At 49.2% G+C, this 19,152-nt stretch overlaps 1 protein-coding gene across 1 annotated transcript in view; it reads left to right on the top strand.

Annotated features, from left to right (window-relative positions):
* Stard8 (StAR related lipid transfer domain containing 8) overlaps positions 1 to 19,152 on the top strand; it is a 43,312-nt gene that overhangs the window by 22,847 nt on the left and 1,313 nt on the right. The window contains exons 2-14 of the mRNA XM_048797252.1: positions 7,259 to 7,330; positions 9,396 to 9,477; positions 10,430 to 10,493; positions 11,645 to 13,038; positions 13,647 to 13,820; positions 14,885 to 15,044; positions 15,544 to 15,742; positions 16,127 to 16,337; positions 16,603 to 16,717; positions 16,956 to 17,180; positions 18,261 to 18,478; positions 18,577 to 18,753; positions 18,950 to 19,140. Of these exons, the coding sequence (XP_048653209.1) occupies positions 7,259 to 7,330; positions 9,396 to 9,477; positions 10,430 to 10,493; positions 11,645 to 13,038; positions 13,647 to 13,820; positions 14,885 to 15,044; positions 15,544 to 15,742; positions 16,127 to 16,337; positions 16,603 to 16,717; positions 16,956 to 17,180; positions 18,261 to 18,478; positions 18,577 to 18,753; positions 18,950 to 19,067 (3,209 nt within the window). The 3' untranslated portion in view covers positions 19,068 to 19,140. The remainder of the gene's footprint in view (positions 1 to 7,258; positions 7,331 to 9,395; positions 9,478 to 10,429; positions 10,494 to 11,644; positions 13,039 to 13,646; positions 13,821 to 14,884; positions 15,045 to 15,543; positions 15,743 to 16,126; positions 16,338 to 16,602; positions 16,718 to 16,955; positions 17,181 to 18,260; positions 18,479 to 18,576; positions 18,754 to 18,949; positions 19,141 to 19,152) is intronic.

Below are 19,152 nucleotides of genomic sequence, written 5' to 3'. Positions count from 1 at the left end.
TGCATTTCCTCTGAGGGAAAGTTTGCTGCCTTTTTCGTGGGTCCGTAAACCCTACCATCATTCATAAAGCATTAAACCCTGTATTTTCATTCCATCCTTCACTGCATAGAAAAGTGCTCTGTGTTAAGAGATCTTTGGTATGTGACCTGTATAAGTGTACGTGCAGATATTGCCATTGACCTCTGAAACCATGTGCTGCTACTCAGCCATTCCTTCTTTGACATTCCCTCCAGGAGACATGTGGGTATGACTCAGACCTGATTTGACTCTAGAGCTTTCTAATATGTCCTTTCTCTTAACTTGTGGCTCAGATCAGCTGTCCCCCTCTACAAGGAGAGAGTTGAGTCTTATATCTTAATGGAATTCAGTTTGTGCCAGCTCAGCACTGCTACTGACCTGTCCTGGCACATGGTTCTAACTTGGCCAGAGCACAACCTGCAGAATTTAGCAGTTCAAACTGCTGGCAGCCGTGCCTTGGAATCTGCACATCTGGACATAGAGGTTAGGGCCAGGGGCCACAGACATTCCTACCTCACTCGCCTCAGCCTGCCCGGTGTCACTCTTCCTGCTGGGTGCATAAGCCAATCCTCAATCTGGACTGCCTGGGCTCCAGCCTCAGGTGACTTGATTCCACTGAAGGGGGGGTGGGGTCACTCCTGGCCTAGCCTGAGCAGGCCAGGACGGGTTAGAGGGACAAAGGTAAAGTATCTTAGTTCAGCCCTTAATCACCAAGACATATGTCCCTGACTGCTCCATCTGGGAGGGAGCCTCAGGGCCTCTGGGGCTTCATGAGATGGTGTATTGTCAGGAGCCAGTGTCCCTGACATCCTGTTCGGTAATAACCCATTACATTCTCTAGATTCCTGCTAGGGAGGACTGCTGGGGAATTCGGTCTGTAGCCCTGCTTCAAACGTCTTTACTCCTTTGTCTTTTGGAGCAATTTAAGCCTCTTTGAAACTTCTCCTTCCTAACCTCACTTTCCTAAGCCATTTGGCTCCAATTCTGTAAGAGGTGTGAGTGCAGCCATTGCCCAGATCCAGAAAGGAATAAAGGAATGCTAGCTAGGCCTCTTTCTCCATTTTTTTTTCCTTTCTCTCTCTCTCTTATTTTTTTTTTTTTTTGTACCAGTGAATACACTACTGAGCCAAATCCCCAGCCCCTTTTTGTATTTAGATCAAGAGGCTGGCTTTGAACTCGTGATCCTCCTGCCTCAGTTTCCCAAGCTACTGGGATTAGAGGTGTGTGCCACCACACCTGGCCCAGTTTTCTCTTTCTTTGGGACCTTTCGGAATCAGAGTTGGGAGGGAATGCAGATGTCAAGTGCTTGGTACTACATTTATTTTCTCCAGTATTTCATTCAATGCTCTCTGGAGCTGTAAGAATTGGATGCTATGACCTGGGCCTTACAGTGGAAGAAACAGAAGCATAGAGAGGTCATACAACTTGACTCAAAGAGCTAGTGACTGACAATATCAGGATTTGAACTCAAGCTCGTAGCTCCACTAGACCAGAAGAGCAGAAAAAAAAATTTGAGGGCTTAGAGATGGTTCCTTTGAGTCTAAGCCCCTTGCTTGTTTGGCATCTAAAGGCAGATGGCATAATGCACTGGAAAAGAGCACTGAATGAGGAATTAAAAGATCAGGGTTGTGGTGTCAGCTGGGACACTTAACACTGAGTGACTTTGGGAAAGTCCCCTGGGCCACAGAATACTTCATACTGTAGCTTAAAAACAAACAAACAAACAAACAAACAAAAAAAGCATATGCTGGGTGCAGTGGTGCATTCCTATAATCCCAGCGGCTCCGGAGGCTGAGGCAGGAGGACCACGAATTCAAAGCTAGGCTCAGCAAAAGTGAAGTGCTAGAGTTCGTCTATTCTTCCCATGCTCCCTCTCCGTATCCCACTATGAATCAGCCTCCTTATATCAAAGAAAACATTCAGCATTTGGTTTTTGGAGATTGGCTTGGTTGGAAGGGAAGGGAGGGGGCATGGGGTAATTAATGATGGTGGAATGTGATGATCATTATTATCCAAACTACAGATATGAAGACAAAAATTGGTGTAAATATACTATGTATACAAACAGAGATATGAAAAATTGTGCTCTATATATGTAATAAGAATTGTAATGCATTCTGCTGTCATATACAAATAAAAAATAGGGACTTTTAAGGACATTTTAATTGGAATTTCTCAATTATTTCCTGTGATCTTAAATTATTCCCTAAAGAACGATTTAATAAATGTCACATTTAGGTGACATTTAAGCATATTTCTTAAATATGCTTAAAAAAAAGTGAAGTGCTAAGCAATTCAGTGAGACCCTGTCTCTAACTAAAATACAAAAAAAAAGGGCTGGGCAGATAAGTAAGAACCAAATGTCTTGATCAGAGAAAAGGGTCTGAGAAATTTACAAAATAGAGAAGGACAAATAAGAAACAAGCTGGGGAAAGGCTGAGTTTACATCCAAAGAAAGGAGATTGGAAACAAGTCATCTCCACAAAAGAAGACAGAGAACAACAGCTGTTGAGAGGTTAGGTAGAGGCTGCATTAGGACTTGAGTCAGAAAGTAGGTGCAGAGCACAGAGCACATGGATCTTGGATGTCTATGTAATGACAGTGGAGTGCAAGTATGAGAGTAATTTTTTACTGAGTCAATATGCAGTTTTTCTGAAGTGGGAAATGTCCAGCCGACCCACAGTGACCGTCCCATGTATGTAGTCCCACAAAGGGGGAACCATGTCACTTAGAGCATCTTTCACACCCAATAAGACATTTTCCTAGAAAATAACTTTATTTTTTGGTTATATTGTGAAATAATTCCTAATTTTTTATATTTTCCACTGAATCCCAAATATGTGATTCATATTATATTTTCCCTAAAAGCAGCATAGCTGAAAGCCTGGTGCAGTTTTTGTTCCTGATTCTGAGGTTATGATAAATGCATATCTATACAGTGACATCTCTACAGGAGGATGTGTGGTTAGCCCCATCCCCTCTGCAATACAATTTCTGAAACAGTCATTTTTCTTCTACCTATGAGAGGTCAGTTATTAAACCTACATTATCTAGACACAAGTAGGTATTTCTGAAGTACTTAAATATCCATTAGTACATTTGCCATGTTCTTCGAGATGAATTTGAGGCTAAGAAAAGAAAAAAATCTCTTTATGAGATAGTCAATGGGAGAAGACTGACTCCTAAGGTGTAGGTTACAGGCAACATTCTTTAATCCTATGGTCTTCTTTGTATATCCCCTGCTGTCTCTATGGCTAAGAACCTTAATCATTCTGTTAACGCCTCACTTCTGCTGTAGGACTTGAAAGCATATCCTAATTAGTTATCAGCAAAACGTTTGAGATCAACTTTATTACATCAACACTTTGAGATGTTGGGGGAGAATAGTAACAAAAAAAAATGTCTCATAAATATACTCCAGCTCTGCCCATCTTGTCCCTGACCCACTCAATCTTTGACACAGCCACTCTGGTCTCACCATTTCCTCCTATACAGGCAAAGCTCCTGGGGCATATCCACAACATCATCTATTATTATTACTATGAAGTATTCATAACATTTACCATTTTAATCACTTTCAAGTATATAGTTCCTTGTATGCATGTCTTTGTGCAACCATCACTACCATCCATGCCATTTGTCTGAAAATACTGCTGTGGTAGGGACCAACAGTAGTGCCACAAATGGTTGAGTTGATGAAGGTTAAATTGCCAAAGCCTGCTTCATTTGAAATAAGGGTTGAGCAAATGCTGCTCTCCTTCTGACCAGCTGCCTGATGTGTTGATTAGACTTCAGCCACTAACTGGACCTGGCTTAGGGTAGGGTTCCTACAAATTCTTTCTGAGTGCTTCCTATTCCATTAACCAGTAAACCAATTCCAGTACAAAGTGTAGTGAAAGTTGAGCCCTTGCCTTGATCCAAGGGTAATCTGAAGCCTATTTTCTCATCTGTTTTCATTGACTTCTCACAACAACCCACTGAGGAAGGTTATGAATGCTGTTCCCATTTTTAAAATGAGTATACCAAGGTACAACAGAGGCATAGCAATTTGCATAAAATTACAGAATTGGTAGGTGTAATAGAGCTTGGTGTCAAATTCAAAAAGTCTGAGGTCACGATTTCATCCATGGTGTCATATTAAATGTGAAATTGGTCTGCCTAAGAACCAATGACATTATTTAATAAAATCATTTTGTCCTTACTCTTCACGATAATTTCACAAATAAAATTGATTCACAGAAAAAAAAAAGGGCTGGGGATGTGTCTCAGTGGCCAAGTGCCCCTGAGTTCAATCCCCAGTACCTGATCCCCAAAAAATACTTCTGTGGAGAGTCCCACCACAGACCAATTAAGTTAGCCTTCTGGGAAGGGGGTCCTGGGCACTGGTATTTTTAAAATACTTCCTGGCTGATTCTAATGTACATCCAGGGGTGAGAATTGCTCAGCCATGTGATTTAGACCAGCACTTCTCAAACTTAAATGTATATGCAAATTGCCGGCAGATCTCATTAAGTGTAAATTGGGATTCAGTAGGTCTGGGTGGGAAGGACCTGGGATTCTGCATTTATAACAAGCACCCATGTGATATTGATGCTGCTAGTCTGGGATCGCACTTTGAGGGGCAGGGTGCTAGAGGGCTCCAGGTAGGAATGCAGAAACTTTTGAGTGAGCCTGTCCCCTCCCTGCCAACCCCAGCAAGGACTACTACTTAGTGTCATTGGAACAGGCAGGCAGCCTGTCACTCATGGGCTATATGACTTGGGCAGATGCAGATGCATAAACTTTTGGATTCCATTATTGTACTGTCCTACCTTTTTCAGGCTGAGGAAGGGAGTAGTAGGGGAAGGAAGTGCCTGTCTACTTCTTTTCTGTTCAGTCTCTAGCCTTGAGTGACTGTGGACTGCAGTGGGATTTCAAGAGTTTGTTCCTGGCATGACAAAGAATGACTTCTCTGCTTGGAATGGCCATACCAGACTTGTGACTCTTTAAGGATCACTGCCTCCTCCTGTGCCCACCTCTATGGAAACTCTGACTTGGTCCATCCTTTGGCACCTCCCTTTTGTTCTAATGACAGGAAAGCAGAGCTGGCTGCCAGGAGGGGCACTTAGTTCAGGGAACTGTCTTCTGCTGGGGGTGTGGCAGGAACAGGGGACAGGGAAGTGGTTGTGGCAGCCAGCTCAGCTGTCCCAGCAGCAAAACCGTGTGCTTTAAAGCCTCACTGGCTGATTTCACCAGTTGCCCAGACTGCTGCTGGCCTGGAGACCTGAATCCTTTCTCAGGCCTGCATTGCCCCCTGCCAGATGCACTGAGGTACTGCTAGCAGAGCTCTGTCAGATACTTCCCAGGGCTCTCCAAGGTTCTGTTCCTAGATCTCTATCATACATTAGGAAGTTTCAGTAATGTATGTGCATATAGGTACACACACACACACACACACACACACACACAGATGTGGGTACATGCACAAACTGGGAAACCTGCAGGCATATACAGATGAACAATTCTGCACTAATCCTCCTAGATCATGGATAGGAGCAAACTTGGCTACAACAGACACTGGGATGGCCACTGAGTTGCTGCATGCTCTCATGGAAATGTACAGATGTTTAGTCCTGCCCCAATCCCATTTGCCTCCAAAGCCTTTGTGGGCTCCAGGGGTTACAGAGCTTTCTCTTCTCACTCTCATTCCTCATCCGTGTGCTACCTATGAGGTACCTATTATTGCTTCTATTTTCCACCCTTTCCTACTTTCCCCTCCCTTGTCTACTTCCCCAGCATCTCTGAAATTTGAAGAGTTCTTTGTCTTATCAGTCCCAGGATCTCTTCTGGATTTCCTTGTGGGCGAGCACTACTGGGAAGAGGGAGCTCTTCCTGTCTTGGAAAAATCCCACCAGTCTCCTTAGAGTTTTCTGGTCAGCAAGGTCAGACTAGATTCTGGCTATAGGCAGTAAGGAAATTAAGGAAGTGTTGAGGGTAGGACTCCATGTCCAGAGCAGCTTGGCTGAAGCCAGCAGCCTTTCCCTGTCAACCCTACAATGCCAAGGTTCCATGACCCCAGCCCCCCTAGTCCTTTGCATCACATGGGTTGGGAGCAAATAGCCACCTTGGCAATTCCAGAGCTTCACTACTGGTATCTGGCCTACTCTGATGGCTGAGAGGGTCTCTTGACTGGCTTTAGTCTAGCTGCATCTTTTCACTGAGGCTGGCACTAGTGCCCAACTCTGTGCCAGGCACTCCCAGAGCAGAGGTGGGATGCTGACCCAGCCATGTCCTTCTAAGACTCCCAAGGCCAGTGCTATGTCAGCATAACATTTAGCACTGAGTTGGGCCACAAATAGCCTGAGATGTTGAGGAGAGCTGGGGCAGACCAAGCGAGGCACCCTTGGGAGGGGGAACTAGAACTTGGTGAGAGGTAGGGGAAGAAGACCACTGGGAAGCTACTGTCAGAAAGGCAGGAAGCCCAGGGCTGGGGATGTGGCTCAAGTGGTAGTGTGCTTACCTGGCATGCACAAGGAACTGGGTTTGATCCTCAGCACCATATAAAAATAACATAAAGATATTGTGTCCACCTAAAAAGAAAGAAAGAAAGAAAGAAAGGCAGGAAGCCCAAACTAGAGTGGAATACCATCCCAGTATTTCTGAGAGACTATAGAGGAGTCCCTTCCTTTCTGATCTTATTTGTACATCTGGACATAGAAAAATGTTTGCAGGTGTCTGTGGATGTTCAAAGAGATTTGGTTATGGAAGGAGAATGCTGGAGATTATGCTGGAGGACGTTGGCTGTGATGATGAGAAAGGAAATAATAAGTATCATTGAACATCCACATCTCCTAGCTGGGCTACGATGTTCTAGCTGGGGCTTTGGAAGTGGGTGGCTCCGTAAGGAAGGCTGAGGGTGGGCACAGCTGTGGTTTCTTATCCCAGCAGTATTTCTTGATTCCAGATGATCCCGGGAGTTGCTGCTGGCATTGGGTTCCCTTCCTGGTCAGGGGCTGGGAGAGTGGGAGGGGTTTTGGACAGGCAAGGAATGAGGCTCAAGAAAGCTGTGGCCAGGAGAGGAACCAAGGGTGCCCTCCCTGGTTATGACCTGGAGCCAATGGGCCAACCCCTCCTGAACTTCTCCTGCCATTTCTGGATCACCAGAACTAGATACGCCTATGCACTAAAGGTAAGGCAGCACACATCCAGATGGCTGGGTGCTAACCCCATTTCTCTGCCTCTTTCTTTCTCCCTGTTGTAGAAACTGAGGCCAAACAAGCATGTGAATGGCTCCGAGCGACAGGATTCCCTCAGTATGCTCAGCTTTTTGAAGGTAAGGCCACTCAATTGTTCCCCCTCCCCCATACCTAAACATTCATTATCCTCAGCTTTTCATCTATGAAATGGGCAAATCAGACTCTCTCTCCAACAACACAAGAAGCTGTGTATCCTGGGCCTGCTCAAATTTGTTCAGGGAATTGACTCCTGAAGGTAGAGCTCTGCTCTCCTGCATCATCATCTGCTAGATCACTCTCATCAGCCTCCACAAGCTCTGGTGTTGGCCACATTTGAAGGGATTTTTTTTATTGGTTGCTCAAGACAATAGAAGGGACTTGTTTTGCCAGGGACACTGTTTTGTACCACTCCTAAGGATGCCATTCACATAGACACAATGGAGTCTGCAACCTAATGGCTCATCCTGGACCTTACTTTGTCCACAGTGATGGCCTCACTTCTGTTTTGTTTCATCATTCTCCTTTTCTTAGAGTTCTTCATATTCAATGTTCCCTTTTCCCTCTTCTTTCCATACCCCCACGGCACCCTGGCTTCACCCCCACCTCACTTTGTCAAACTCACTACTGACCTTCATGGGGTCAAATTTAGTGGTCATTTCCCAGTCCTCTTATTCGAGCTCTCAACCACATTCAGTGCAGGTGGCCACTCCTTCCTTTGACTTGCAGAATGACCTCCTCTCCTGACTGGCTCTCTGGCTGCTGCTCTCAGTCTCCTTAGCTGACTCTGCTTCCTCTGACATCTAAATGTTAAGGTGTCCTAGGGCTCAGCCTGAACCCTCTACACTCTCACCATTTCTTTTCCGTGAGGTCCTTGTCCAAGTGTATCTGTAGTCCCAATGTCTCTGTCTGGACCTCATTCCCAAACTCCAGATTTATCTATTTAGCTACCAAATCAATATCTCTATTCAGATGTATAATAGGTATCTAGGAGATTTAAAAGGTCTAAAACCAAATTTCTGATGGCTATAACTCACTTTTTTTACTAGTACTGGGGATTGAACTCAGGGCACTCAACCATGGAGCCCCATCCCGAGCCCATTTTTCTATTTTATTTAGAGACAGGGTCTCGTTGAGTTGCATAGGCCCTTGCTAAGTTGCAGAGGCTGGCTTTGAACTCGTGATCCTCCTGCCTCAGCCTCCTGAGCTGCTGGGTATAGCTCACTTATTTTGCCTGAAACTCTTTCTAGTTTCTTTGCACAGCCTGCTTCTTCTCGTTCTTCAGGGCTCAGTGCAGAAGTCAGTGCCTCAGAAAGGCCTTTGCTGACCACCTCTCTCCAAGTAGCCCCCACCAGCCTCTCTCTACCCCATCATCCTGGTTAATGTCTTTCATGGCATTTGTAACTCTGTTCTCTTGGTTTTGTATATAGTTTATTGTCTGTTTCTCATGAGAGTACTACTTCCTGGAGGCAGGGACCATTTCTGTCCTGTTCACTATTGTGTGCTCAATACCTTGCATAATGCCTGGCATGAAGCCATTTTAGTATTACTCAAATGAGTAAATGGATGAATGAATAGTAAATAAATAGGCTTATTTTACCAGTAAGGTAGAGGACTGTGGGACTTCTCAGATTCTCTTTCCCCTTCTCCTAACTTGTTCCTCATTCCTCTCCCTTTCATAAGTCCCAGTGAGTGGGTTCCCAATGTTCTGACACTAAGGGGGCATGAGGTATTGTTTGAGTACATACTGGCCCTTCTGTCCTCACTCCCTCTCTACCCCCCACCCAACCCCAGTTCACCTTGGGCCAGGGAAGAGGTTCCCTGTCTGAGCAGCCCAGGATTCAAACGAGACTAGAAGAATCCAAGATGGCTCTTGGCAGCTACCCAGGTTCTTAGGCCTGTGGTCCCCTATGAACCTGCCTGACTGACTGATGGGGTCCTTCAATCCAGCTCAACCCTCCTGGCTTTTCTCCCAACTGTCACAACTGTCAACTCAGAGTTCCATGTGTCCCCCTTCTTTACTCCTGACTCTTTTCCTTCTGCTTTGACTTCTCTTCCAGCTTGCTCTGTTCCCTCCCCTCCCCCTGTACACTTCCAGCTCAAGGGCTGCAGAGGCTGGGTTTCTAATTTACTACTTGACTTATTTTGCTTCTCTCTGCCATACAGAAGGCTCGTTTCCCCTGGATATTGGCTCTGTGAAGAAGGACCACAGTTTTCTGGACGAGGACTCTCTGGGGGCCCTGTGCAGGTAGGGGGGCTAAGGGTCAGGGCTAGGAAACCAAGGGCCCAGCTTGGGGTTTCCTCATGGAACAATAAATCCCTTGTGCTGTCTAACAGAGGAGCCCAGGTTATTAACAAGGTTCAATTTCTGCTGTCACATTGCTCCTCTGTTTTCTGTGTCTGTGACACTCTCACATACCCAGTCACTCTAGCTAGAAAACTCAGATCTCTCCTTCCTCAGATTTAGTCTCTCTACTTATAGCAGCCCAGCCCTTCTCTGAAGCCAAACCATGATTTCTCCTTGGATCTCTGAAAGTAACCTTCTACTGGTCTCTGTATTCTACTCCCACCCTCTCTGGGTCCAGCCTCTCAACAGCCACCAAAATCACCTTTTTAAATCTCCAAGTGGGTGCTCCTCTGCTTAAAATTTGTTATTACATACATACAAAATTTCAAAGCTTTTTTTTTCAGCCATGACACTCGAGGTCCTTTGCCATCTGGCTTTTGACCTGTCTTCACAGCCTTGATCTTAGCTTTTCCTACTTATCTCCTACTGGAATGCACCCTCTGTATCTTGTCATAGACTCCTGAGAAGAGCCTGGGATAGGAGTTTCTGTTTTCCTCACCTTTAAAATCTCATTTCTATTCTCCAGGAAGCCTTTTCTGACTGCACCCCCCACTCTTCATGGGAGTTCCTTGTCCCACCCTCTGTCTGCTGTGTCTTCTGTCTCCTCTGTTCTTGAACCTGTCCCATTTGTGTAGTGGTTTATTTATTTATCTATACGCTCTTGGAGGACAAAGGCCATGCTCGTCTGAGCATTGTGCCTGATGCTAAGGCCTTCATGGACACTGGGGCCTGGGGGAAAAGTCTTGATGGCTTGACCATGTGAAGTGGTAGACAATAACTTGACAGTGTCTTGGTAGGCCATGCCAGGCTTTCGGGATTGGGACCTTGGGTAAACACTTTCATTTCATTTCAGGAGGCTGATGACCTTGAATAATTGTGCCTCGATGAAACTGGAGGTTCATTTTCAATGCAAGCAGGTAAATCCTGGCAAGGGGTGGGACCTGTGGTCTTGTGGCACCTTGGAGGGAACCATGACATATAAACTACTTGTGAAACTAGCTTCAGGATCACAAAAGTCTGGGTTGTCTAGAGCAGTGCTTTGCCCCAATTCAGGGTAGGAATGGAGGAAGCTCCCTGTGTAGCAGACCCTATGAGGCCACTGGATTTTGATGAGCCTCATCTACAGGTGAGAGGATGTGAGCAAGTACCCTGGCCCATGGCCTTTTACTGCCCCAGCTCAGCCTGTGTCTCCCTTCTGGGTTTGTCAGTATTTTGACCTAGTGATGGCCCCTCCTCAAGGAAATCCACCTGCCTTCACTGCTTGGTTTGTGATGGCTAAAATTCATTGGATGGTCTCACCTGCTATCTGAAGCCTCATTTTCAATCAATTGAGGGGCTGGATTAGTAGCCTTCCAAGGTCTTTCCATCACTGCTGTTGTGGTATTACAGAAAATAAGAAGAATTTGTTCTATACACTGGATTGGACATAGCTCTGGAATGTGGGCCTTGTAACCCAGTCATTTTCTGGGTAACATCTTAGTTGGTTTCTTCCAGAACTTTCCCCCAAAAGACCTGCAGTAAGATGGGGCAACCAAGTTGCTAGATCCCTACCTATGAAGCAGGAGGCCCAAGGAGCCTAGTTGCAGCTCTGCCACTGACTTTTGAGTGACCTTGGCCAAGCCTCTTCCTCAGTCTGGGCCTCAGTTTCCTCTCCTTGCCAAGGACAAAATGAATTAGAAAATCTAAACTTCCTCCCTGGTTCCAGCCTCTTATGATTCTCATATAAGACTACAGCCTGAACACTTAGGAGGTTGTCACTGACTTACTGCATGTCACTGTATGACCTTGGTCATATGACTTCTTATTTGGAGGTGTCACTTTCCCTGTCTGTATAATGTGGATAGGTGAACTCAATGGTTGTTATAATACATCTGTGCTCCTTATTTGACCCTGGCTTCCTCCAGCACTCCCAGATCCAGCTGCCCACTCCTAGGCCATGTCCTCAACCATAAAGCAAGGGCCTTCACCTCACAGCCCCCTGAAACTTTGGAAACAGAGAGCAGAGCACAGGCTGGGGCTCGTGGGCTGGCTAGACCTTGCTGACCCCTCCCTGTGGTACCCTCCCCAGAATGAAGACTCAGAAGAGGAAGAGCAGTGCACCATCAGCACTCATTGGGCCTTTCAGCCAGAAAGCAAGCGGTGGTCACGCGTGGGTTCCTCTGACCTACTGGCTCCACCGAGCCCTAGCCTTCCAGTGACCTCAAGCTGTGAGAGTGTCCTCACTGAACTTAGCGCCACCTCCCTGCCAGCCATCACTGTGAGCCTGCCACCCGAGCCAGTGCACCTGCCTTTGGTAGACTATGTCCCTAGCACTAACGACCTGACCCTCCTCAGCCCCACCCAGGGCCAGAAGGTTCCCCAGGAGAAAAGCAAGAAACAACGTTCCCGAAGCTTTCTCAAGCACCTTGAGTCTCTGAGGCGGAAGGAAAAGGGTGACAGCCGGCAAACAGGGCCTGAGCGTAGCCCCACCACTTCAGAGAGGGCCCCCAAAGCCTCATCTTTCCGCAGTTGCCGTGGCTTCCTCTCAGCTGGATTTTATAGGGCCAAGAACTGGGCATCCACCTCAGGTAGTGGCAGTAATGGTGGGACTCGAGAGGTTTGGCCTGTGGCCACGTACCGGCATCCTCAGCAGGTACACCGGGGTAACTACCTGGTGCATGTGCCTGGGGACCATAAACCAGGCACATTCCCTCGCTCTCTGTCCATTGAGAGCCTGTGTCCAGAGGATGGACACCGCCTGGCAGACTGGCAGCCAGCTAGGCGCTGGGGCTATGAAGGCCGCCGGGGTTCCTGTGGCTCAACAGGCAGCCATGCCAGCACCTATGACAACATGCCTGAGCTGTACCCAGCTGAGCCTATACTGGCTAGGGCCGAGCCTGAAGATGAGGAGGAAGGTGGGGGCAGCTATGCCCACCTGGATGACATCCTCCAGCATGTGTGGGGGCTACAGCAACGGGTTGAGCTCTGGTCCCAGGCCATGTACCCAGAACTGGAGCCTGGAGATAAGGAAGAGGAAGAGGAGGAGGAAGAAGAGGAGGAGGCTACTTCATCAGTAGAAATAGCCACAGCTGAAGTCAAAGGACAGGCTGAGACTATGGCCCAGGCAGAAACTCCAACCCTTGGAGAGTCCCTCTCCTGGATCCAGGCCAAAGTCCAGCCAGTAGGACCAGCTCAGGCCCCAGATGAGGTCGAATCATTGGCACAGGTAGAAGCTGAGGCCCCAGCCTGGGTCCAGGACAGTGAGCAAGAGGTGAACTCAGGTGGGGAACCCACCTCTGCTTCCAGTCTGTCTGTAGAAGGACACTCCATTTCTGACACTGGGGCCTCTTCCACTGAACTTGATAGTAGTGGGAACTCCACGAATGAGACGGAGGCTGCAGGGTCTCTGGTGGGACTCCAGGCACCAGTGCCCCGTGAACGGCGTGATTCAGGCGTTGGGGCCTCACTTACCAGACCCTGCAGGTAGGAATTTGGGGTAGGGTTGTGGGTGGGGATCCCTGACCCCCCCCCTCCCTCTACCCAGTCTCTAATTTCTTAGTCATGAGACCCAGGAGCAAGTTCTTGCAGGTTGGGAGATCACCTCCAGAGAGCTAGTCCTGGAAAATAGAAAGAGTACAAGACTTAGGAGTTTAGACTGTTAGATTCAGGGTCTGCCCCTGTTGTGACCTTGAGGAAATAAATGGTAGCTTCTCTTTGGGTATCGGTTTCTTTATCTGTGCAGTGAGGGTGTTAGAGGAGATGTTCTGTGATCCTCAGCTCTGCTACTGAGGGTTTCTTGGAGAAGCTCCTTGAGAGGACTGCAATGTGTAGAGGCTGGCACTGCTTTTTGGCACTGCATGGGCCTGAGCACAGTGCTAGCCTCCCTGAGAGCTCCTTGGCCCCTGGGCAGACCTGGTAGCCAAAGTGAGCTTTGTTCACCCTGGGGTCCAGCAACAGTGCTGAATATGGTCTCATCTCTGTCTTATCTTTTCTCTGTGGAGGAAAAAAAAAAAGGACCAGAAGAACACAGCCTTTTCTAAGGATTAGCCAACTGCTTCTCCAACCTTCTCTGCCCCTTTTACCCCCACCAGGAAGCTCCGTTGGCACAGCTTCCAGAATTCCCACCGGCCCAGCCTCAACTCGGAGTCGCTGGAGATCAATAGGCAGTTTGCCGGCCAGATCAACCTCCTGCACAAGGGCTCACTGTTGCGGCTCACCGCCTTCATGGAGAAGTACACTGTGCCCCACAAACAAGGCTGGGTCTGGTAAGTGGCTCCCAAGCCATGGGGAGGGGATCCGCTGGCTCATGTCTAGCCCCCTGGGGAGGCAACCCAGAGGTGGGTACAGGCAGGCAAAGCCCACAGGCCTGGGGAGTGGTGTGCTGTGCTAGGAGGCTGGAGGGGCCATGTGAAGATGGATGTGGGATGGGGGACCCTGGATTCTACAGCTGTCCTTTCTCCATTCCAATTTCTCCATTCCTATTTGGTTGTCATGTTTTAGAGAATTAAACACCCCCTGTGGCTCTGTGTTGTCCAATTCCTTTCCATGGTGATTCTTCCATGTTCTGGTCCTGCCCCATGTGATTGGCTCTGTACCCTGCCAGTGTCAAGGAATGCCATTGTAAAGGCCAATGGGACTAGTTGCCCTCCCCCGCCCTCTCTCGGCACCAGGGATGGAACCAAGGGTGGTTAACCACTGAACCACATCCCCAGCCCTTTTTTTCTATTTTATTATTAACAGGTCTCGCTAACTTGTTTACAGCCTTGCTAAGTTGCTGAGGCTGGCTTTGAACTTGCAAGCCTTCTGCCTCAACTTCCTGAGTCTCGGGGATTAAAGGCATGCACCACCACAACCCAATTAATTGTCCTTCTCTAAATGTGCCATGCACCCCCCCACCCAACCTTTGCTTTTGTTGATGCTGTTCTCTCCACCTGGAATATCTTTTCATCATTTCTCTGGGACAATTCCTTTCTGTCCTTCCAGAGCCCGCTGTATTACCAACTCCTTTCTAAAGCCTTCCCTGACCTGCTAGGTACAGTTTCCCTCCCTTGTGAGTCTTTCCCTAAGTTCTTGCCCTACTACTTGGCCTACTACTGGACACATGAATTGTCACTGCCTATTGACACAGTTATCACCTTCACTGGACTGAGAGCCCCCAGTGTCCCTGTGTGACTCCCTCAGGCTGGGCCCAAAACAGGCGCTCAGTGAGCGTTGCCCCTGGGGATATGGTATACTTCTTACCTTCCTCAGGCATTACTGAAGCTTCTGAGACTGGACAGTCTCTAAACTGTGCTCCTACTCCATGATCACTTGTCACTCCTCTAAACAGGTCAATGCCCAAGTTCATGAAAAGGAATAAGACGCCAGACTATAAGGGACAGCATGTATTTGGGGTACCACCCCTTATCCACGTTCAGCGCACAGGCCAGCCCCTGCCACAAAGTATTCAGCAAGCTATGCGCTACTTGCGCAGCCAGTGCCTGGACCAGGTGAGCCGTCTGGGGAACCTGCAGAGAGTTGGTAGTGGGAGTGGAGCTGGTAGAGGCCCCCAAGGCTCAGGAGACGGGGAGGGAACTGCTCTGACCTTCCCCCTGGGCTAGACTGGCCTACCAGAGACCTGTACTCTCCTCAGCAAGAATGGAGCCAAAGCTCCCTTCCCCTCCTTAGTTTGAAGCCCTCTGCCCAGCTCTGTGGCAGCCTCTTTCTGCCCAAGGTTCACTAGTCCCCATTTGCTAGGAACTGCCTTAGCCTGAGGTTCCTTTTCCCTACTCTTATCCCTGAAGCCCATCTTTCTATTCAGTCCCCAGGCTGTAAAAAGCCTCCTCTCTGGTCTTGCCATTTATCTCCTCCCCTGCCCAGATGGAAGCCTCCTAGGCTTCAAATTCTCTAGGGTAATCTGTGCTCCTGACACCCAGACCAGGACTGGCTCACAGTTTCCCTCCTTCCCTATACATTGCCCTCCTTTCCTCCTTCTTCTGCATGGGCCAGGTGGGCATCTTCCGCAAGTCTGGGGTCAAGTCCAGGATCCAGAACCTGCGCCAAATGAATGAGAGCTCCCCTGACAATGTCTGCTATGAGGGCCAGTCTGCTTATGATGTCGCTGACCTCCTGAAGCAATATTTCCGGGATCTGCCTGAGCCCATCTTCACCAGCAAGCTCACCACCACTTTCCTGCAGATCTATCAGCGTGAGTCACTTCTACCTCAACCCAAATAATTGCCCCATTCTAACTATTCCTGACTTGGGGCAGAGAAATCTGGTGGCCAGATCCATGAGCTTATTTACTCTCTGGAGTTGGAAAAGCACTTGGAGAGACACCACATTCTGTTCCCCCAAACCCATTATATAAAAGGGTAGACTGAGGCCATGAAGACAGGAACAGACTTACCTAAGGTCACACTGCACATTGGGAGCAGAACTAGATATAGCCCCCAGAGACATCCTAAAGCCTGTCTTTCCTTCCATCTCAGTGGCTCCCCTGGGAACTTTTGTGTATTCCTAGAAGCAGAAGGCTTGCTGCCAGTGCCTCTGGGGAGGTAAGGAAGGCCCTTCTGTTCTTCCTTCCTTACAGTCCTCCCCAAGGATCAGTGGTTGGCAGCAGCACAAGCTGCCACCTTGCTGCTCCCCGATGAGAACCGAGAAGTGCTACAGACACTGCTTTACTTCCTAAGTGACATTGCCTCGGCCGAGGAAAATCAGATGACAGCTGGCAACCTGGCAGTGTGCCTGGCACCCTCCATCTTCCACCTCAACGTCTCCAAAAAGGATAGCCCCTCACCCAGGTGAAACAGGGCAAGGGCATGGCAGGGCCAGGCTGGGAGGGTTTTTGGTCACACTGGACTCTTGGCCTTTGATGGCTCACATTGCTGTTTTCTGGCCTTACCACAAGGGGACAGTGTGACTTCTCAGGGCCCAGGACTGGTTAGCCACTGTGGAACAGGGCCTTTCCAAAAAAAACAGGGCCTTTCCTGGGAGCTGGAAGCCAGCCTGTCAGCCATCTTGTCTTGTTCCTTGGTACCATCCTCTCCTCTCTCCCCCTCCCTCCAGGATCAAGAGCAAACGCAGCCTGGTTGGTCGGCCAGGTCCTAGGGACCTGAGTGAAAATATGGCTGCCACCCAGGGCCTATCACACATGATCAGTGACTGCAAGAAACTTTTCCAAGTGAGTAAGCGCAGGTCATGGTGTCTACTTACCAGACTTTTGAGAACCATTCAGGCCTGACCTTTGCACCCCAAGTCAGGGATAGTGCACAACCTGTCACAGATATTTCCAGTAGCTCCCTAACTAGGATTCTGCTTAACCTCACTGCCTCACCACTACCCTGAACACAAACCTGACAGACCTCATGGGATCTCCTGCTCCCCATGGCCCCCATCCCTGTGTGTTTGTGCCCTCTCAGGTGCCCCAGGACATGGTGGTGCAACTGTGTGGCACCTACAGTGCAGCTGAGCTTAGCCCTCCCGGCCCAGCCCTGGCTGAGCTCCGTCGAGCTCAGGCCGCAGGAGTGAGCCTGAGCCTCTACATGGAGAAGAGTGTGCAGGAGCTGCTGCGGGATGCTGCTGAGCGCTTCAAGGGCTGGGTGAGCGTGCCAGGACCCCAGCGCACAGAACTGGCTTGCAGGAAGGTAGGCACCATGCTCCCCATAGTTGCCATGGGGCTGGAAGCTGGCATTGTGTAGGCAAGAGGGCTGAGGAACCTAAAGGAAGGAATCATGGGGAGCTGCTATGCCAGCCTCACTGGGCTTGGTCCTGATACTTAGAGGATGTCAGCCAGCTAAGCAAGTACCTTAAGGAATCAAAAACCAAGTAAAACCCAGGGGTCTCTCTCAGGGACCACCTTCTAGAATTCTTTACCAGAAGCCCCATTCCAGGCACAAATACTCCCTGTCCACAACCAAGTTGAACTTGCACTTCCACCTTTGTGTGTCTGCTTAGGGCAGCTTTCTGACTTGACTAGCCTGCTCCCAAGCATGCCATTGCTAATGCTATCTAAGTGACATTCTTAGGGGGTTGCCCACTTGTCTCCCAGTCCCTGGATCTTGAACAACCTGTGCTGGGACATGTGACATTCTCTAAGTCCCCTCCTTCATCCAGAGCCTTCTGTCATGCCCCAGAGTGGAGCTAATTTTTCTCCATGCCCCTCCCAGCATTGGGCCGCACTCTTTCTTGGCTGCTGTTTCTGTGTAAGATGGCAAGCTTGAAGTTTCCCATATATAAATAAATTGTCATGATGAAGCCTTCCTTATGGAATTGGGGATGGAGGGACCTTGCACAGTTCCTGGTACATATAAAAGGCTGTGTTAATGACTGCTTTTGCCCTGGCGCACATATTTTACTTCCCATGCCAGATGAAGAGTCCCTTGAGGAAGATCACTACCTTCTCTTCTTGCTCACTTTTAAAAATTCCAAGCACTATTCCCAGTCATAATAAGGCCCAATAAACCTCTGGTAATGTGTGACATGTCATCTCTTTGTGTTCTTGAGAAGGCTGAGAAGTAGGAATCCAGAAAAGACAGGGAAGACAGAGCATGGGCCAGCCTGCCTGGGCCCAGCTAGGGTTAGCCGGGGTGAACTGCAGCCTTCCTTTGTCAGGGGCTGGAGCAAGGGAAACCCTGGGCCCTGCGGCTGGAGGCGTGGCTTGCAGGATGGAGAAGGAGTTCTCTGTCCCTGACAGCTGGCCCTATCCCTGCCACCATGGTTTGCAGGCACCAGACGGGCACCCGTTGCGTATGTGGAAGGCGTCCACAGAGGTGGCAGCCCCTCCAGCTGTAGTGCTACATCGTGTCCTACGGGAGCGGGCCCTTTGGGATGAGGACCTACTTCGAGCCCAGGTGCTGGAAGCCTTGATGCCAGGGGTGGAGCTGTACCACTACGTCACCGACAGCATGGCACCCCATCCTTGCCGTGACTTCGTGGTGCTCCGGTAAGGGGCTCTAGCTGCCATCCTGCTGTGCTTGGGGGACCCAAGAGGTGGGGTGGGAGCCAGCACCAGGAATCTGAATGGGTGTTCTGTCCCCACAGAATGTGGCGCTCTGACCTGCCTCGTGGGGGCTGCCTGCTTGTCTCCCAGTCCCTGGATCCTGAACAACCTGTGCCGGAGTCAGGGGTGCGGGCTCTCATGCTCACCTCCCAGTACCTCATGGAACCTTGTGGCCTGGGACGCTCGCGCCTCACTCACATCTGCCGTGCTGACCTCAGGTACCAGGCCTGGGATGCCCTGCCTCAGCCCTGTGGCCCTGACCTCCTCCCTTGCCTCTGAGCTTACTTTATGTCTCATGCAATTGATTCCAGGATGGAGATCAGGTCCCCAGGTGGGGATGATCTGGGTGGGGGTCAGGTCCTTTATTCCTTCCCCTTGGTGAAAGCTCATGCCTGGTTTCTTCTGCCTTTCTAGGGGCCGTTCTCCTGACTGGTACAACAAAGTCTTTGGGCACCTCTGTGCTATGGAAGTGGCAAAGATCCGGGATTCCTTCCCCACGCTGCAGGCAGCTGGCCCTGAGACAAAGTTGTGAGGCTTGGGCCAGCATGGCCCAAGGCCCCCTGTCACCAAGGAAGTGAAAGGGAATAAGAACAGACCCCCCCCCCCAAGGCTACAGG

This window comes from Marmota marmota, unplaced genomic scaffold, assembly GCF_001458135.2.
Source record: "Marmota marmota marmota unplaced genomic scaffold, marMar, whole genome shotgun sequence".
NCBI classification, from domain to species: domain Eukaryota; kingdom Metazoa; phylum Chordata; class Mammalia; order Rodentia; family Sciuridae; genus Marmota; species Marmota marmota.
Note: the sequence above shows the minus strand (reverse complement) of the source record. Positions and strands in the feature narration are given on the sequence as shown.